The 19051-nt window shown below is 40.8% G+C and overlaps 1 protein-coding gene across 3 annotated transcripts in view; it reads right to left on the bottom strand.

Moving 5' to 3' along the window:
• The window catches only part of nrap (nebulin-related anchoring protein), a 75345-nt gene that overhangs the window by 11564 nt on the left and 44730 nt on the right, over positions 1–19051 (bottom strand). For all 3 annotated transcript variants that reach the window (XM_034194077.1, XM_034194075.1, XM_034194074.1), the window contains 19 exons: positions 18170–18283; positions 17986–18084; positions 16297–16401; positions 16108–16215; positions 15147–15254; positions 14870–15067; positions 14684–14788; positions 14496–14594; positions 14292–14396; positions 7217–7324; positions 6896–7053; positions 6487–6640; positions 5600–5704; positions 3735–3833; positions 3546–3650; positions 3324–3431; positions 1782–1895; positions 1481–1678; positions 231–335 (listed from right to left, as the gene is read on the bottom strand). In XM_034194077.1, the coding sequence (XP_034049968.1) occupies positions 231–335; positions 1481–1678; positions 1782–1895; positions 3324–3431; positions 3546–3650; positions 3735–3833; positions 5600–5704; positions 6487–6640; positions 6896–7053; positions 7217–7324; positions 14292–14396; positions 14496–14594; positions 14684–14788; positions 14870–15067; positions 15147–15254; positions 16108–16215; positions 16297–16401; positions 17986–18084; positions 18170–18283 (2295 nt within the window). The remainder of the gene's footprint in view (positions 1–230; positions 336–1480; positions 1679–1781; positions 1896–3323; positions 3432–3545; positions 3651–3734; positions 3834–5599; positions 5705–6486; positions 6641–6895; positions 7054–7216; positions 7325–14291; positions 14397–14495; positions 14595–14683; positions 14789–14869; positions 15068–15146; positions 15255–16107; positions 16216–16296; positions 16402–17985; positions 18085–18169; positions 18284–19051) is intronic.

Below are 19051 nucleotides of genomic sequence, written 5' to 3' on the forward strand. Positions count from 1 at the left end.
CAGTTGAAGGCATGAATTCTGACGGGGACGTTCAACCATCAAAATCCAGGACAATTTGAATACAACGCTCAAAATTTAACACCAGTGTCGGAAATAAGATTATGTGCAGCAATACTAAAGCAAAAACTACAGTAGACACACATATGAAGGGATGACCACCATACAGCACTGCAGGGATGGTTTAAAAAAACAAAAAAAAAACAAAAAAAAAACAACAGAGGATGACTCACATCACTGATGAGGTCTGTGGCCCTCTTAGACCCTTCAATCTGCAGAGCTCCAGTGGCGATCCAGGCCGCACCACGCAGGTAGTTCAGGTCAGAGCGATACACTTTCTGTACACAACACACACATTAATCTAATCATTTGAAGCCTGTGGATGTGTTTTTCTGAGCAGTTACGTGTCACACCGCCCCCAAAAGTTGTGAACCAACAGCTGATAGCCCACATTCTCTCCAAGAATTCCCATTTTTCCTCCATAAAACATAACAAATGTCCATAAGAGTACCTGCTTTACATTTTGTCTATATTTTACTGTGCTATGTAGTGGGGTCTTGCCATAAAATGGACAAATTTTCAGTCTTTGAACACGCATAACCAACAGCAACCACACAGTGGTGACGGAAGGTTTATGACCCCTTGGGCTATTACATGTCTGAATGTTGGAATGACATCAAATAAAAAAAAAAGAAAAATCAAAAATTATGCTCTTAAAACTCACAGTGAAAAATAATCTCTACAATATCACAAAAAAGAAATACAAATATAAAAGCCAAAACAAGTAACAGGAAGACAGAGGACAGGAAGGAGAGGAACTGTAGCCAGTAAACCAGTAGCAAGCAGTATTTCTGGTATTTCTATTTTGTTTTTTACTTTCACTTTTGATACTCTGTGTGCTTCTTACCCCGTGTGCTGCTACACAATGCTGCTGGAGCCTCAATTTTCCTGAGGGAGTCTTCCCAAGGGATCAATAAAGTTCTATCTAATCTAATCTAATCTAATCTAATGATGGGTTGCATAAGTGATACATCTTTTAGTGTAAAACAAATAAATTTCTTTAGACAAGCTAGGGCATGGATACATGAACATTTACATGTTACTGAATATCTCTTTGTTAAGAAATATAAACAGTAGGGTACTCTATGGAAAATCTGTCCGGAGTAGGTAGTTCTCAAAAATTGAGTGACAGTGCAAGGAGACTAGTGAGGAAAACCACCAAGACACCCATGATAACTCTGTAGGAGACATAGGCTTTTGTGGCTGTGACTGGAAAAGTTGTGCATAATGCAAGGTTTGTATTTTGCATCGCTGCTCACAGCTTAAAAGGAGATTGGAGCAGAGAAGGATTTTCATGCAAGGAAACAGATCAAATCCAGGCTTTCAGCACCCATGTATAGCTCTCCTCTAAAGCACTTCATCATCTGATTTTATGCCGTGATATGAGCTTCATGATTTCACACACACGAGATGTTGGCCTCACCTCGCTTTGCAGAGTGTACGCTCTCTTGGCGGCCTGCAGCTTCATGTCATCAGGCAGTGAGGTGTAGTGGTGCAGGGTGAGCCGGTAGTCCTGATCGCTGACTAGAGACTGGGCTTTCTTAGCGTGGGCCACCTCCAGCATGTCCATGGACACGTTAAACTTAGAGAGCTCCTTAGCCGACTTCTGTTTGTAGTTAATCTGGAGACGGACAGAAATCAAACAGAAAGAAGTTTTTTACACAAAGGTGGTGTTTAGTTTTTATGCAGTATTTCACTCTGCATTTAGGGAACGACACACTCACATCACTCTGTAGTTTGCTTGCGTGAACTGAGTGAGCCATATTCAAGTCATCCTGCAGACCCTTCAGTCCAATCATCTTCCCTTTTGTCTTCTCAAATTCTTCTCTGTACTTTTGCTGAAACAACAAACCATCGACTTTAAACATAGTAAAAATGAGTCACCATCAAGGAACGATAATGTATTTTATACCGTTTATTTACCTTTATGTTTACAACAGGAAGCAATCTGACATTATCAATTGGGGCGTAATGATGCATCACGACACGATACATAACACAATACACCTATCACGATTTGATACTAAGGGTGTAACGGTGCATCGTGATAATCACATTGAAAAACCTGTATCCAATCGTTTTTTTTTTTATTACTATCAGGATGTCATGAAAAGTCAACTACTATGTAGAAGAAATAACAACCTCTTTCAAAAGCATCAGAAATGATTCATAAAATGTGCAAATAGGAACCAGATAATATTAAGGATTACAATTTATGCTTTAGAATAATTTGTATCATTGAAGTTAAAACATTCATCAAATTACTTTCTACACAATCAGTGGGACCAGTGATATAAATATGTATCGTGTTATGTATCAAATCGTGATATGTGTATCGTATTGTGGAGTTAGTGCATCATCACAGCCATATTTGATACATAATGATGTACAACGTATGTACAATGTAAATGTGTATCTGTTAAGGTTTTTAAAAAGTTTTTTAAAACTTTTTAAAAGATTAGAGGTTGATGTTAAACGTTCTCAAAATTCCACTATTCTAGAGCTGTGCGTTTCAAAGCTAAATTTGTGCCAAAAATGACTAATTTTAGAATTCTGTGACATATGTCACAGAGGTTTGTTTCTGCACTTCTGTTTGCTCTGTGGGACACACCCACACAATATGTATGTGTGAGAAATGAAAAGATGCCCCACCTACAAACAGAGAGGGGGTGTAATGAGCAGCAGGAACAGACTGATTCATTTTTTTTGTTTGTTTAGGATGAATAACTTGTCCGTAGTTCTAGTCTAACTTTAACGTGCTTGAAAGACTCCTGAAGAACTGTGTTAGCTTCGTTAAAAAAAGTTGTATAATATGACCCCTTTAATGTATCAAATTGCAGAATCAATTACCACATGGAGTAATTCCACCATTCTAAAGGTACCTGCTGATGATCCTTTCATTTATTAGAAAGGGTTTTATTACATCCAACAAGGATGTAATAAATCATCGGCGGGATTACGTCGAAACTACTGCAAGGATTTTGACGATATTTTCATCACAGATGGATATTATGGCATGGAAGACTCCATTAAATTTTGGAGGATCAAGATTTCAGTTTATATACACTTTGAAGGATTACAGTCCAAACTAGTTCACAGATTCTCACCAAATTTGCACCACAGATAGATACTAGGCCATGGAAGACACCACTGGAATTTTGGCGATGATCCGAATTAGCGGATGTCATCTCTGATTGCTCTTGTTTTAAAAATGCTATGTGTTTTGCAGACAATGTAAAAATGAGTAACTCTGCAAGTAATCTCACATCGCTGAGAATTTCTGTGGAAGCTTTTGCCGACTGGAAAGGAATGGCGTCCAAACGCAGCTTGTAACCACCATCGCGAATCTTCATCCAAGATTCCTTGTAGTGACTCTGAAAAAGCACACATGCAAAAAAATAAATAAAAATACATACAGCAGATTGGATAAGTGGTGTTGTGTGCTGTTTTTGTTTATTCGTTTCTTTGTTTTGCTTTGTTTTTTTTACCTCACTGAGGTTCATTGCATTGAGTTTAGCCTGGACATGCTCAGGCAGCTCTCCACTCAGTGTGTAGTTGTGCTTCAGGTTTTCACCCTTCTCCTTGTACAACCTCTGCAAAATAAATAAATAAAAAATAATAATACATTTCCCTCAGAAACATGATATTATATTTTGCCGATGTAAACAGAAACGTACGTCGATGGCCAGTTTGTTGCTGAGTTTGGCCTGGACCATCTCAGGAGTGTCTTCAACACTGGTGAACTTCAGATCGCTCGCATGCTGACGGTACTTTTTCTAAAAGGCATAGTAATCACACTGTTATTGTGAGATGAATAGGGGGTGCATGTGCACAACATACAACAACAAAACACCAACACAATATCACAACATAGGCGGCTCTAGGATAGGGCTGCAGCCCCCAAAGAATTTCAGTAGCCCCACCAGAAAATGAGCATCTGCCATTCAAAGTCCCGTGTTTTCAACCTGTTTCTCACATTCTCTGACTAATAGTGTCCCAGAGCGCCCCCAGATTCTACATCACCTATGAGATACTGTTACCAACTGAGCAAGTTCCCACCGCCCACTAAAAATCAGTATCCTAGCATTATTAAGAAAGGAATGTTTCCTTGTTAAAGAAATTGACAGCAACATTCCAAAAGAGTCTCATAGCTCCACCTAAAGAAAGTCCACCAACATACTGATTGTCATTTGCTGTTAGCCACGTAGTTTTTCCTGCAAGTAAGTAGTTTTTCCAAATTTTTCTTTTCCAGCTTTGTATTTGTGTCCTGTCAGAAGGGTAATTGTTCTGATTTTAAACAATTGCTGTTGTTAGTTCTATCTGCAGTGCATTACACATCTATTTGAATCCACTTTTTCCACCAAACCAGATCACTCATTCAACCCAGGGCCCGGTTTTGTAAAGCAGTCTCATCTTTTAGTCTACTAAACTTACTTAGTCGACTGAGGTTAGTCGCCTAATATTATTTGTCTAATCTCTGTTTCACATCGACAGCTAAACTTGTCGATTAGCCGTTTTTACATTAGCAGATGATATTCATGGTCATAGCGGCCTCGCGAGTGCCGTTGTCAAGAAATGCCTCCAATGCACAACAGTTTTATTTACATCCAGGTTGGCCCGTCTGCTACAAACGGGTGAGTCCACCGCAGCAGAGGAGAAACGCTCCCGTCCATAAACATCTCCAATGGATTATTCTGGTCCCGGAACACCCGCTCCCACCACAAGTCTCTCCTTCCTTCCTGCTCCATTAAGTGGTGGTACATGATAACCGCCTTTTTTGAGGTAAGACACTGAAGTTTTGTTGACTAAAATAAGATCAGACTTAAAACTTTAGTCAGGTAACACGAAACTTTAGCCGACTAAGCGCTTTGTGCAACGACTAAAAGATGAGTTGACTAAATGAGTTCAGTCCACTAAACAAGATTAGACGGCTTTATGAAACCGGTTCCAGATCATTTTATGCAGAGTGGTCAGGATTATTTTTCTGGATATCCTGTAATAGAAGCCAAAACAGCAGGTGGAGGAAGGCGGAGCCTTAATGAAAGAGTACTGTGTGTAAAATTTGGAAATCTGTTACATCTATAGTACTAGAGCTCTTGGCAAAATTCTATTGTACCCCCATTTCAAGAACCTTGGGACACAATGACCAATCTGTTGCTTATAGTAGTAGATTCGAGACAGATGTGTCAACACAAACAGACACATCTGAATACAAAGAAACAATCTTTCAAAGGTAGAAGAAAAGACAAACACACACCAGCCAATGAGGGACTCAGAGCGCTGTTCTATTTCTGAGCGATGTATTATTACTATCTCAGTAGTCCTGATATGACTACATACTGGAATGACCCTTAAATAAGTGGCTGCTCATGACGGGGTTATGAATAGAGCCTGGTCCAAGCGGTCTCTCCAAGACAGAACTAATCAGGACCTCTTTCACTTTGTAGACCTGACAAGATCAGTTGTTTTCAGAGTTTGAGTCTTGATATAATGTATGAACCTCTATAAACCTGGTTGCAATGCATTCTGGGTGAGACAGTACCTCACTGACGAGCTCTCCAGCTTTCTTGGCCTGCTCCACGTCCAGAGATTTGGAGGCCTCCCAGCCCACGCCTTTCATCCAGTTCAGATCTGACCTGTACTGTTTCTGTACACACACGGAAAAACACGTATTTCACTTCCAAATGTCAATTATAGGGGTTTCCACCATCACACAGTTTAACGCGACATTCACATAAGTATTGGCCAATCCTAGACTTAGTTGGATACTGTTGACATCTTGTTGACTGTGATGGGGCAAAAAAATGGACCCTGGCTCAGAGAGAAGTCAGAAATCCCAGATGTTTAGCGAAGGGTTACAAGCTTGGAGAACAGAAGAGTCGCGGACAATGAGTGTGCCACAATCAATAGCGATTCCAAAAATTCCAACGATTACAAAAAGGTAATTTCAGTAAAAAATGATGTGACTTATTGGTTGAAATAAAAGGATTAATAAATGGAATAGTTTTGACTGTGTTGAGTGCTTGGTCTCCAAAGTAAATGTCAAACAAGGTTGATGTCCATACAATGTTATGCAGTGGTGTACTTAGAACAATTTTATGGACAAATGATATTATTTATAGTCACGGCGGAGAGTGGGGGGGGCCGAAATGCTTTCTACTTCCTTGGGGGAGCAACAGAAAATAATTGAGAAGCACTGGGTTAAATGCAGAGGGCAAATTTCCTTGTATGTATGTGTATGTACAATGAGAATAAAAACCATACCATATTATTATTCTTATTCTTATTATTATTACTAAATATACCTAAACAACAGTTGTCTGACTGAAACATAGATCTTGGCTATTTGTGAAAGTGGAAACTCCGCTTCAATCTTTTGCACAAGGTAAGTTGTGATTCATTGAAAAATGATGTTCAAAGGAGCCTTACATCACTCTGTAGACCGTAGACCTTTTTCGCCCAGGCGACGCTCATGTCACTTGGCAGTGTAGTGTACTCGTGGAGGAACGTCCTGTAGGTGGTCTCAGTTGCCAGGTCTTGGGCCTTCTTTGCATGACTGATGTTTAGCATGTCGAGCGAAACACTGAGAGAGGACAATTTAGATTTGAGTCCAAAACACGAGACATTCTGAAGGTTCTTTGGTTATTTGGATCGGTGCCACTCGAGTGTAGTGCTGAAAATACACTTCGGTATGTCATCAGGTAAGTAAGAGTTAATGTTTTAACAAGATTGAAAACATAACTTTAACTTCTAATCACGTCACACAGTGTTAATTTTAACACTAAGGGAGATGAAGATTTTGCTATTTGGAAATGAGAGTTGAACTAGTGAGCCCCACCTGTAATTAGTCTTCGTGTTCTCATAGTCCTTCTTGTAGTGTCGAACACTCTGTAATCTGGTGGCCAGGGCCGAGTGGGCCATCTGAGAATCATCATGGACTGATTTAATGCCGATCACCTTGCCTTTGTTTTTCTCATACTGCTCCTTGTATTTCACCTAAAGGCGACAAAACAAAACTGTGAAGGTTCACAATCTTATTATCTTCTTCAGTCATGCAAGTAATCCTTGGATGGCAACACCCAAAGAATGAATAACTCAAAGTATGTTTCATTGCACTTGAGAAACTCTTGATGCCACATGCTGTTTTTAGAGGACTCACATCACTAGCGAGGTCTCGCTTGGCTTTGGCGGTGAGTATAGAAAGAGAGTCCATACGCAGCTCGAAGCCTTTTTCCCTCTGCTGCACCCAGCTGCTCTTGTACATTTTCTGGAAAATAGAATAAATTAAACATGAATCAGAATCACATTTAAATGGGCAAAAATTTCAACAAATCTATTGGAAATTGTATGCTCAGAATTGTTTTCAAGTGGATCCACACATGGACAGTCGTAGTACATGTGAGGGAACAAATTAACTCAAGGGGTTTTTACTCGATTTAGATCAAACTTGGAGGAATGACTATCAGTCAAGGACAACATAAACTCATTTAAGAAAAAAACTGAGTAGAAGTCAAGGTCATACACCAAGGTCAGCATTTCAGCCAAATGCTTACAACCCCTGGCAAAAATTATGGAATCACCGGCCTCAGAGGATGTTCATTCAGTTGTTTAATTTTGTAGAAAAAAAGTAGATCACAGACATGACACAAAACTAAAGTCATTTCAAATGGCAACTTTCTGGCTTTAAGAAACACTATAAGAAATCAAGAATAAAGATTGTGGCAGTCAGTAACGGTTACTTTTTTAGACCAAGCAGAGGAAAAAAAATATGGACTCACTCAATTCTGAGGAAAAAATTATGGAATCACCCTGTAAATTTTCATCCCCAAAACTAACACCTGCATCATATCAGATCTGCTCGTTAGTCTGCATCTAAAAAGGAGTGAACACACCTTGGAGAGCTGTTGCACCAACTGGACTGAAATGAATCATGGCTCCAACACGAGAGATGTCAATTGAAACAAAGGAGAGGATTATCAAACTCTTAAAAGAGAGTAAATCATCACGCAATGTTGCAAAAGATGTTGGTTGTTCACAGTCAGCTGTGTCTAAACTCTGGACCAAATACAAACAACATGGGAAGGTTGTTAAAGGCAAACATACTGGTAGACCAAGGAAGACATCAAAGCGTCAAGACAGAAAACTTAAAGCAGTATGTCTCAAAAAATCGAAAAAATGTAAACAAAACAAATGAGGAACGAATGGGAGGAAACTGGAGTCGACGTCTGTGACCGAACTGTAAGAAACCGCCTAAAGGAAATGGGATTTACATACAGAAAAGCTAAACGAAAGGCATCATTAACACCTAAACAGAAAAAAACAAGGTTACAATGGGCTAAGGAAAAGCAATTGTGGACTGTGGATGACTGGATGAAAGTCATATTCAGTGAGGAATCTCGAATCTGCATTGGGCAAGGTGATGATGCTGGAACTTTTGTTTGGTGCCGTTCCAATGAGATTTATAAAGATGACTGCCTGAAGAGAACATGTAAATTTCCACATTCATTGATGATATGGGGCTGCATGTCAGGTAAAGGCACTGGGGAGATGGCTGTCATTACATCATCAATAAATGCCAAGTTTATGTTGATATTTTGGACAATTGAAAGGATGTTTGGGGATGATGAAATCATTTTTCAAGATGATAATGCATCTTGCCATAGAGCAAAAACTGCAAAAACATTCCTTGCAAAAAGACACATAGGGTCAATGTCATGGCATAGGGTCAATGTCAATGAGCAGATCTGATTTGATGCAGGTGTTAATTTGGGGGATGAAAATGTACAGGGTGATTCCATAATTTTTTCCTCAGAATTGAGTGATTCCATATTTTTTTCCTCTGCTTGGTCTAAAAAAGTAACCGTTACTGACTGCCACAATCTTTTTTTCTTGATTTCTTATAATGTTTCTTAAAGCCAGAAAGTTGCCATTTGAAATGACTTTAGTTTTGTGTCATGTCTGTGATCTGCTTTTTTTCTACAAAATTAAACAACTGAATGAACATCCTCTGAGGCCGGTGATTCCATAATTTTTGCCAGGGGTTGTATATACTGTATTGGGGATTTTTAGAATTATCATTTTGAGTAATTTGTTTAAAATACATCTATGATGACTAGTAAACTCTAACATGAAGTCATATCTTGCTTTTCCTTTGCTCACATGGTTTTTGCCTTTGTGTGACATTTAAAAGTAAAACCTAAAGTCCTAAAAGTTTAACTCATAAACAGTTAACTAAGACTTTGTAGCTAATATAGATGACACATGGTGGAAGAGTTGTGTTTATTGAGAGTAAAATGGTTCAACTTTGAAGCCACACTGAACCATATATGGTATCACTTCATCACAAAGATTTAATTTGCATGAATCCTCATGGGCGTTACACTAGATGAGTACCAATTTTAGCTGTACTTAAAATATACTAAAGAATTTTTACCTGCAAAAGCGGCAAAGATATAAAATCATAAAGAAATTTGTGCTTCATAACTGCAACTTGTCTCTACTCACTAAGATACTGTGCATCTGAGGTACAGTTACCAAATCAAATATTTTCAATTGTATTAAAGTCATTGCCTCACCAGTGTTGGAAAGGTTATTTTTAAAATACAATAACTTACAGATTACTTTTTACTCTGATAAAAATGTAATAATAATTCATGTAACTATTTTAATTATGGTATTTTATGAGAGTAATGTAACTTATTACTTTTGATAGGTTTTTGATTACTTTTCTAGCAAATGTTTAAAATTAAAGGTGCAAAAAATCTTAAAAATATACATTTAAACCTGACAATTATTACTGTCATAGCTTTCTTCAGTATAACTTATAACCCGTTGTAATCAACAATATTTTAACTACTAACTGTTAATTAATTGCATGCTGAGTAACTGTAAAAGATTGCATTTATTCTACTCTATTACATGTAACTAGTTACTCCCCAATACTGCACATTGCTGATATCTATATGACTACCCAGGCTACTTTATATCTATATAAAACTAGTGCATTGCCCGTGGGCATCCATGGGTTCTAGATTGGGTAGTGTTTATAAAATAGGTAGCTGACATTTTTCAAGTATGATAATAAATTATGAAAAGTTTCTATAATGAGTTAGAATGGTGTATGAGTCCAGAATGTTTTTAGAAACTTAGACCTTAGACCTCATCAGTTTTTAGAAGAAGAACTCAACCCTTTTATTTCCTGTTAATTATGTAATTTTTTTTATGTCAATTTACCACCTTAATGTATTTATAAATTAAGGTTCTTGTTATCATATACACACTATTATTATTATCATCAGTACTATGATTATTATTAGGCTATTTTATTTTATTATTATTTCTATTTTGTCATTTGATTTTTACATGGACCACAACGGAAATAAGTGTTTCACTTTCTTGTCATCTGTGTATTTTTTCACATATTACAATTATATTATGTACTTAAATTGAACTTACTAAATAAAATATCACCCTCTGCTGGAATGGCGTGTGACTCCAGAATGTAATTATGAAAGTCTGTTGGTCAGTGTTGTTAGTTAATATCTGTAGTTTCTCCAAAAATTTAAGTCCTATCAACGTTCTGTTCCTTGACCCAAAATATGCACGCAGCGCTTTTTGTCTTTTCTGCATTCTGCCGCAAGCAGGTGCTTTTAATTTTACACACCCACAAACAGACGGTGGCGGAAGACATCAAACGCACTTACACTTCTCATTCATGGTAAAGGCAACACGATACTTAACTAAAGTGACTAAAACACAATAAATCAATAACACTAACAACACTGTTAAACTAACATGAAGCACAATAACAACATTTAAAACCCTGAACTCCCATAGTGCATTGCAACACGTCCATTATTCGCTATTTTTAGCTAATACGAGGTCTGTCAATAAAGTAACGGTCCTTTCTATTTTTTCAAAAACTATATGGATTTCATTCATATGTTTTTACGTCAGACATGCTTGAACCCTCGTGCGCATGCGTGAGTTTTTTCCACGCCTGTCGGTTACGTCATTCACCTGTGAGCACGCCTTGGGAAGGAGTGGTCCCGCCCCCCTCGTCGGATTTTCATTGTCTGGAAATGGCGGAATGAAAAGGACTTTTTTCCATCAGAATTTTTTCATAAACTGTTAAGAGACGGGCACCTGGAAACCATTCGAAAATTTATCTGGCTTTGGGTGAAAATTTTACGGGCTTCACAGAGAATAAGGACTGTTACTACAGCTTTAAGGACACCTTTAAGGACGCTCGGTGCGCCGCGCTCCGAGCTGCGCGACGCGGCACAAGCCACGGACCATTTCTAAGCTGATGGCTCTGTGGATACGAGACCGTGGTGTGCTCTTTCTCTGTTATCACAAGAGCTGGACATCAGCCATTTTCCGGCAGATTTCACTTTACAAGAGATTTTGTCATGGAAAGCCGTGCGGAGGCTTCGGCGGTAAAGACCGATTCGCTTTGGAAGCAAGACAAAGGAACACCTCCGTTCGGCGTGTTATGGGACAAGTTTGGACATGACTATCTCGGCTTTCAATGCTTACCAGTCCAGTAAGTATCAGAAGAAATTGTGGAGAGCTGGACATGTCCAAACTTGTCCTCTGACACGCTGAAACGGAGGTGTTCCGCTGTCTTGCTTCCAAAGCGAATCGGTCCTTTACGCACAAAGCCTCCACGCAGCTTTCCATGACAAAATCTCTGTTAAAAGTGAAATCTGCCGGAAAATGGCTGAGTGGTCCAGCTCTTGTGATAACCAGAGAAAGAGCACACGACGGTCTCGTATCCACAGAGCCATCCGTTTAGAAATGGTCCGGTGGCTTGTGCCGCGTCGTCGCCAGCTTGGAGCGCGGCACGCCGAGCGTCCTTAAGGGGTCCTTAGAAGCTGTAGTAACAGTCCTTATTCTCTGTGAAGCCCGTAAATTTTCACCGAAAGCCAGATAAATTTTTCGAATGGTTTCCAGGTGCCAGTCTCTAACAGTTTTCTGAAAAAATTCTGATGGAAAAAAAAGTCCTTTTCATTCCGCCATGTCCAGACAATGAAAATCCGACGATCGGGGGCGGGACCACTCCTTCCCAAGGCGTGCTCACAGGTGAATGACGTAACAACAGGCGTGGAAAAACTCACGCATGCGCACGAGGGTTCAAGCATGTCTGACGTAAAACATATGAATGAAATCCATATAGTTTTTGAAAAAATAAAAAGGACCGTTACTTTATTGACAGACCTCATATTGCTAATTTCTCCAAAAATATTCGTCCTGTCAACTTTCATCCTTGACCAAAAATACATAAGCATACCAAACAGCAATGTTATCTCTCCCCGGTTTTCTTCGTGATTGAAGGTATTCGCATGCACCGCACGAACGCATGCACAGAGTCCACTTGGCAATTATAATATACTGTAGATATTGCGGTAATGATGTAAAAAATATAAGCTATAATTATTCACTTTATAATTAAGGAAGTCCTTTTTTCAGCATTTATAAAACACAAATAGAGAATACCGAACAAATTCCAAAAAGTTGTTATTGGCAGTTTCCTCGCTTGCGAGGATAGTGGGAAGGCCTTCTTTTTTTTTTTTTTTTTTAGTTTTTTTTCTACAAGCCCTCTGGTGGCTGAAAAGTCCGATGCAGGATGCACAAGACCTGTTACACTTGGGGCAAATGAACACTTGAGTAGGCTGGGCTTGTGCTGCTGCCTGCTCTTTCTGTCTTTGACGCTTCTGGCGTGAGGCCTCACTTCTTTCTGCCTCAAACTTCAGGCTGGCGGAGTTGATGCTGGAACGCCAGCTGAGTCTATCTGTAGCTAGATGCTGCCATGACTGATGCTGAATGCCTGCAAGGGAGAGCTGTTTCTTCATCTGGTCCTTATAGCGCTTTTTGGGGGCCCCTTGGTTTCGTCTCCCTTCTTTGAGCTCACCAAAGAGAATTAATTTCGGCATGCGTATATCATCCATCCTGGCTACGTGACCTGCCCAACGAAGCTGTTGTTTGAGTATAATAGACTCCATGCTGGGCAATTTGGCTCTGGTAAGGATGTCCTCATTTGAGACGTAGTCTGCCACTTGATCCTGAAGATGTTTCGGAGACAACGCTGATGAAAGCGTTCCAGTAATCTGATCTTCTGGCGATACAGAACCCAGGTTTCAGCTCCATACAGGAGGGTAGGGACCACAATGGCTCTGTAGACCTGCACTTTTGTGGAAAGGCGCAGTGCATGATTCTGCCAGACTTTCTTTGAGAGTTGACCAAAAGAACTGCTGGCCTTGGCAAGGTGACTGTCTAGGTCCTTGGCAACAGATGCGTCATTTGAGATAACACTACCGAGATACGTGAAGTGCTCTACTGCATTCAGGCTGGTACCCTCGATGTTGATTTGGGGTGGGGTATATGCTGTATGGGGGACCCGTTGATATAGCACTTCTGTCTTTCTCAGGCTGATGGTGAGGTCGAAGGCTCTTACTGCTTCAGCAAAACAGTTGACAATGTGCTGCAAGGCTTGCTCCGTATGGGTGACGAGGGCACAGTCATCTGCGAAGAGCAGCTCCATGATTAGCTGTTCTGTGATCTTAGTGTGGGACAGAAGGCGCCGCAAGTTAAACAGACTTCCGTCGGTTCTGAAGCGGATATAGATGCCGTCTGTCAAGTCTTCTTTGGCCTCACGAAGCATCATGCCGAAGAAGATGGAGAACAGAATGGGCGCGAGGATGCAACCTTGTTTGACGCCATTTGAGATGGGGAAGCTGCCGGACAGAGTCCCGTTGTACTTCACTTGTCCCATCTGGCCTTCATGCAGCTGGCGGATGATGGTGAGGCGCTTTGGAGGGCAGCCAAGGCGTGCAAGAATCTTCCACAAACCCTCATGACTGACCGTGTCAAAAGCCTTGGTTAGGTCTATGAAGGCTGCATAAAGGGCCATGTTCTGTTCTCTGCACTTCTTCTGGATCTGTCTCAGGACGAAGATCATGTCGGTGGTTCCCCTGTTGGCCCGAAATCTGCACTGACTCTCGGGAGTATTTTCATGCGCTATGGTAGGGGTAAACCTGTTGAGCAGGCTTCCAAAAAGTATTTTTTCCAAAAAGTATTTCTGCATAATCCTACCCACAGATGTCACCTTCTTGCATCAAATTCCCAACATCGGCAAGAATTCTCCCTGCGGACACCACTTCGGACAAACAGCTCTGCTGTTTATAACGTTACTCTCCTTGAGATTCACATGCCGATAATAAAAATGTACTCACCTCACTGAGAAGGTCAGCGTTAGCCCTTGCTTGTCTGAAGAGCGGCTCGTCCTTTGTCATGGTGTACTGATGGATCATCTGCTCCGTGTCTGCTTTGTACGCCAGCTGGAAATCAGAATGAAACACACTCAGAGTCAATAATAATGATAATAAGAATAAGAATAAGAATCTCGTGGTTTGGGCTTTAACATTACAGGAGCCTACATTGCTCTGCAGCTCCTGGCTTTTCTTTGCATGTTTGGTGGCGAGGTCGTCTGCCACCTGTGTGAACTTGATGCTTCCTGCTTTCTGACGGTACTTTGTCTGTCAGGAACAAACAAACAAAAAAAAAGCTCATTAGCAATTTTACCATCTGTAACAAAATGTAGCGTTGAAAGAGAAGCTGCGCTGACATCACTGAGCAGCTCTCCAGCCTTCTTGGCCTGGGTGATGTTCAGACAGCCTTCAGTCTCCCAGCTCACTCCTTTCATCCAGTTCAGGTCTGAGCGATACTGATTCTGAGGAGCACAGAAGGGACCAGGAGGTCAAACCTAAAGGTCAATCCATTTACGTAATGACTGTGTTGTTTCGGCTCGCACCTCACTTTGCAGGGAATAAGCCTTTTTGGCCTGCTGGACTTTGATGTCATCAGCCATGACGGTGTAGTCGTGGAGCTTCGTACGGTACTCCAGGTCGCTAGCCAGAGCCTGAGCCTTCTTGGCGTGGCTCAGGTTGATCATGTCCAGCGGGAGGCTGTAGTGTGCCTGACTCTCCTTCGAACCCTTCTTGTACTCAATCTGAAGGAGTCAGGATGGACAATCAGTGCGCAGAAAATCAGTGAGAACACATTTTATCTCCTTCAACAGATCTGCTTACATCACTGCTCATCTTGGCCACTTGAAGAGAGTGCATCGTCTTGGAGTCGCTCACATTGACCCCCACCGCCTTTTCCTTATTCTTCATATACGTCTCTTTGTATTTGATCTGAAACACACGTTCATCTCCCTAAATGTGGTTTTCCAGCTATTATATTATTAAGTTTTTGCTCAACTACAATTAGGTCTATAAGTAGTTGGACAGTGACACAGTTTTTGTTTAAATGAAATAATCACACATTAATCAAGACAAAGATATCACACTAAACATTCAAGGATTGCAGCTGTTTTATACACAGTCCCTCTATTTTAAACCAGATGTATTTGGATAAACTAACCCCACCACTGCCATATACATCCATGTAATGTGGAGTTGCGTCAAGAAGGACACCCGGCATAAAATTTGTGTCAAATCAACATGAAGATCCACCTGCACCTTGGATCTGCTGTGGCGACCCAGAGTGAAAACAAGGGAGCAGCCCAAAGGACTTACTTTTTATTTGGATAAACTAAACTAAATTACAGTACCGCACTGTGTGTATTTCTTAATCATTGACGTAAATGAAGCCCAAGACACATTCAGTCACATGGGAATGTTCATGCATCCATCCCCTGATTTGTCTTTAAAAAAAAAATAAAAAATACCTGGCTGTAAAAGTGATGATTTCTCTGGGCAATAATCCTTATATACAGTTTGTCTAATGACTTATGAGCTCCGTGACTGTAAGGACTGGATATAAAAATGGTTAATGTAATATTTTTTGTGAACCTCTACATGAGGAGGACAGACTGGTGTCCTCTCCAGGGTGTACCCCGCCTCACACTCTATGACTGCTGGGATATGCCCCCCCAACGCGACCCTTAATTGGACTGCTGTCGAAGTCGGTCAATGTCCAAATATTTATGGTCCTGCCTGTAAAAATTGGATTTTCTTTGCCTCCATTGGAGGAATGTTTGCTTACATCACTGGCGAGGTCTCGGGAAGCCTTGGCCGCTTTGACGGTCAGAGCATCAGTGCCGATATCACAAGCTTTAGACTTGGTCTTCTCCCAGTCCTCTTTATATTTAATCTGGAAGAAAATTCAGAATAACTCTGACTATGAATAATCACAGCGGTCAGACTGTGAAAGCGAAAAAGTGCGTGAACCTACGTCGCTGTACAGAGCTGTGCTAGCTTTGGCGTGTTTGATTTCGGGTAGGTCCTGTGACAGCGTGTAGTGATGCTTCGTCTTTTCATAATCTGCTTTGTAGTTTAGCTAAAAGACAAATTGACACATTTGAACACTTCGGTGGGCTCACGGTACAACGCGCATGTGATCAGGGTGTCAAATGTACACTGACAGTCGGGGGTTCTTACCTAATAACAGTTAGCAGATGTTAGGTACAGAAATTTAGACTTTTAGCTCCCTCATGGTAGTTACCTAAACTGTAACTTAAAGCTACAGTATGTAGGATTTAGTGTTCTCTAGTGATGAGGATGCAGATTGTATTATGCTTTTTGCTGGTTATGATTTTGCTTCCTGTCATGTTTTTGCTTCTTTGGCAATAGAGATCCTTGCTTTATTTTGTGATATGCAATATGTATGATTTGATATTTTACAAAAATTAGGGTTCTCTAACCTGTGAGTCTGCACTAGTAATGAGCAGAGCAATGCAACAGGTGGCATAAGTTTGTCCCTTTTGGGATGCTGTATTAACGTGGCGATGCAGTATGGCAGACTCCATGTGGGGGTCCACTCATTCTAAGCTAATGAAAACACATTGATTCATTTTTGCATGGAACTATACAATCACCAGCCACTTTATTAGGTACACCTTGCTAGTATTTGGTTGGATCCAGTTTTGCTTTCAGAGGTGCCTTAATTCTTCATTGCACAGATTCAACAAGGTGTTGGAAACATTCCTCAGAGATGTTGGTCCATACTGACATGATGGCATCACACGGTCGCCCATTCGCCAGTCTGCCCATTCTCATCTGACCTCTGACATCAACAAGGCATTTTTGTTCATACAACTGCCACTCACTGGCTATCTTCCCTTTTTTGGACCATTCTCTGTAAACCCTAGAGATGGTTGTGCCTGAAAATCCCAATAGATCAGCAGTTTCTGAAATACTCAGACAAGCCTATCTGGCACCAACAACCATGCCACGCTCAAGTCTCTTAAATCCCCTGTCTTCCCCATTCTGATGCTCGGTTTGAACATCAGCAAGTCCTCTTCACCACGTCTGGATGCCTAAATGCACTGAGTTGCTGCCATGTGATTGACTGATTATCTATTTGTGTTGACAAGGAGTTGAACAGCTGTACCTAATAAAGTGGCCGGTGAGTGTACAGCTAAATTCCAGATATGCGTAAAGAAAGTAGTGACATAAACCAGAAAATATTCACAAATAAGAAGCTGAAATTTGTGTTAACAAGCAATGGAACAAAGATAACAAGCAATTGAACAAAGTACTCTAAGACCCCGTTCAAACTGGGGGTTGGCAATCCGGCTCGAGTCAGATTTGGGCCGGATCCAACTTTTTTCTGAATCTGGATGGCGCTATTCAGATTCTAGGATCTAATGAACAGATTGTTATAAACGCTACATTCCATTTCTGTTAAAAAGTGACAGCAGTGATTCTTCCAAGCATGAATATGGGAAATATACTGTCATAAAAATGTTTTGACCCCCCAAACTGCAGTTTTTAACCTCTTTTTGAGAGTCCAAGTCTTAACTGGAGGGTCAGACCCCCCACAAGTCCTCCATGTAATTCAAACCATGCATGTGATAAACGTTAATAAAGTTGCTGAGATGAGTGGTCGTTGCTGTAAATCATGTTTATGCTGTTCACTTACATTGCTGACAAGCTGAGCATTTTTCTTAGCGAGAAGGATCTCAGGCGTGTCTGTCACTGGACTGTACTTCACTTGATCAATATGCTGCCTGTAGTTTTTCTGGAATCATAAATGACATTATTTTAACTCATTAGAAATGTCACAAGATGCCAGATATTGACTTCTTATGTTAAAAAAACCTTACATCTTTCAGTGGGTCCAGTTTCCGCTGACTTTGGTAGCCTGGGGTGAGGGTAGCTGGGTAGTTATATTCTCCTTGTTCGGTTTTGTCCTGGTCATAAGCTTGTTTATAAGAAATCTGAAACAGACACAACAAATAGTGCCAGACAAAAAAAAAAAAAAAATTCACTTTAAGGATATCTGATGTAATATTTGGGTATAACTATACAAGGTCTGTTAGAAAAGTATCCGACCTTATTATTTTTTCAAAAACCATATGGATTTGAATCACGTGTGATTGCGTCAGACAAGCTTGAACCCTCGTGCGCATGCGTGAGTTTTTTCATGCCTGTCGGTTGTGTCATTCGCCTGTGAGCAGGCTTTGAGTGAGGTGTGGTCCACCCCTCTCCTCTATTTTTTATTGCGAATAAATGTCTGAACGATTTGGAGCTTTGCTGCATCAATTTTTTTCCAGAAACTGTGAGAGACCTCCAGGTGGACAACGTTCGAAAAATTAATATGGCTTTCAGGGATGATTTTATGGGGATTAAACAGATTACGGGGTGTTACTGCCGCTTTAAGGACGGCCCACAACTGCTGAGAGCGCGGCGCGCTCCCAGCCCCCATCGACAGGCTGACACCCCGCTGGAACAACCAGATCATTTCCAACGTGAAAGCTTTGTTGATCCGGGACCTCGTCTGACTTTCACAAAAAGGCAGAAGATGTGGACATCAGCACTTTTTCCGGCACATTCCACCGTTACAGGAGTTTTTTTCATGGAAAGAAAAGCGGAGGGACGCGCCATGGCTCCGTTCATTACGCGGGACAAAACCACCTCGGTGTTGGTCTCTCAGGACGGCTTTCAGGTGGATTTCAGACGGATTCCGGTTGCTTTCCAGTTGTGTG

This window comes from Thalassophryne amazonica, chromosome 18, assembly GCF_902500255.1.
Source record: "Thalassophryne amazonica chromosome 18, fThaAma1.1, whole genome shotgun sequence".
Taxonomy (NCBI): domain Eukaryota; kingdom Metazoa; phylum Chordata; class Actinopteri; order Batrachoidiformes; family Batrachoididae; genus Thalassophryne; species Thalassophryne amazonica.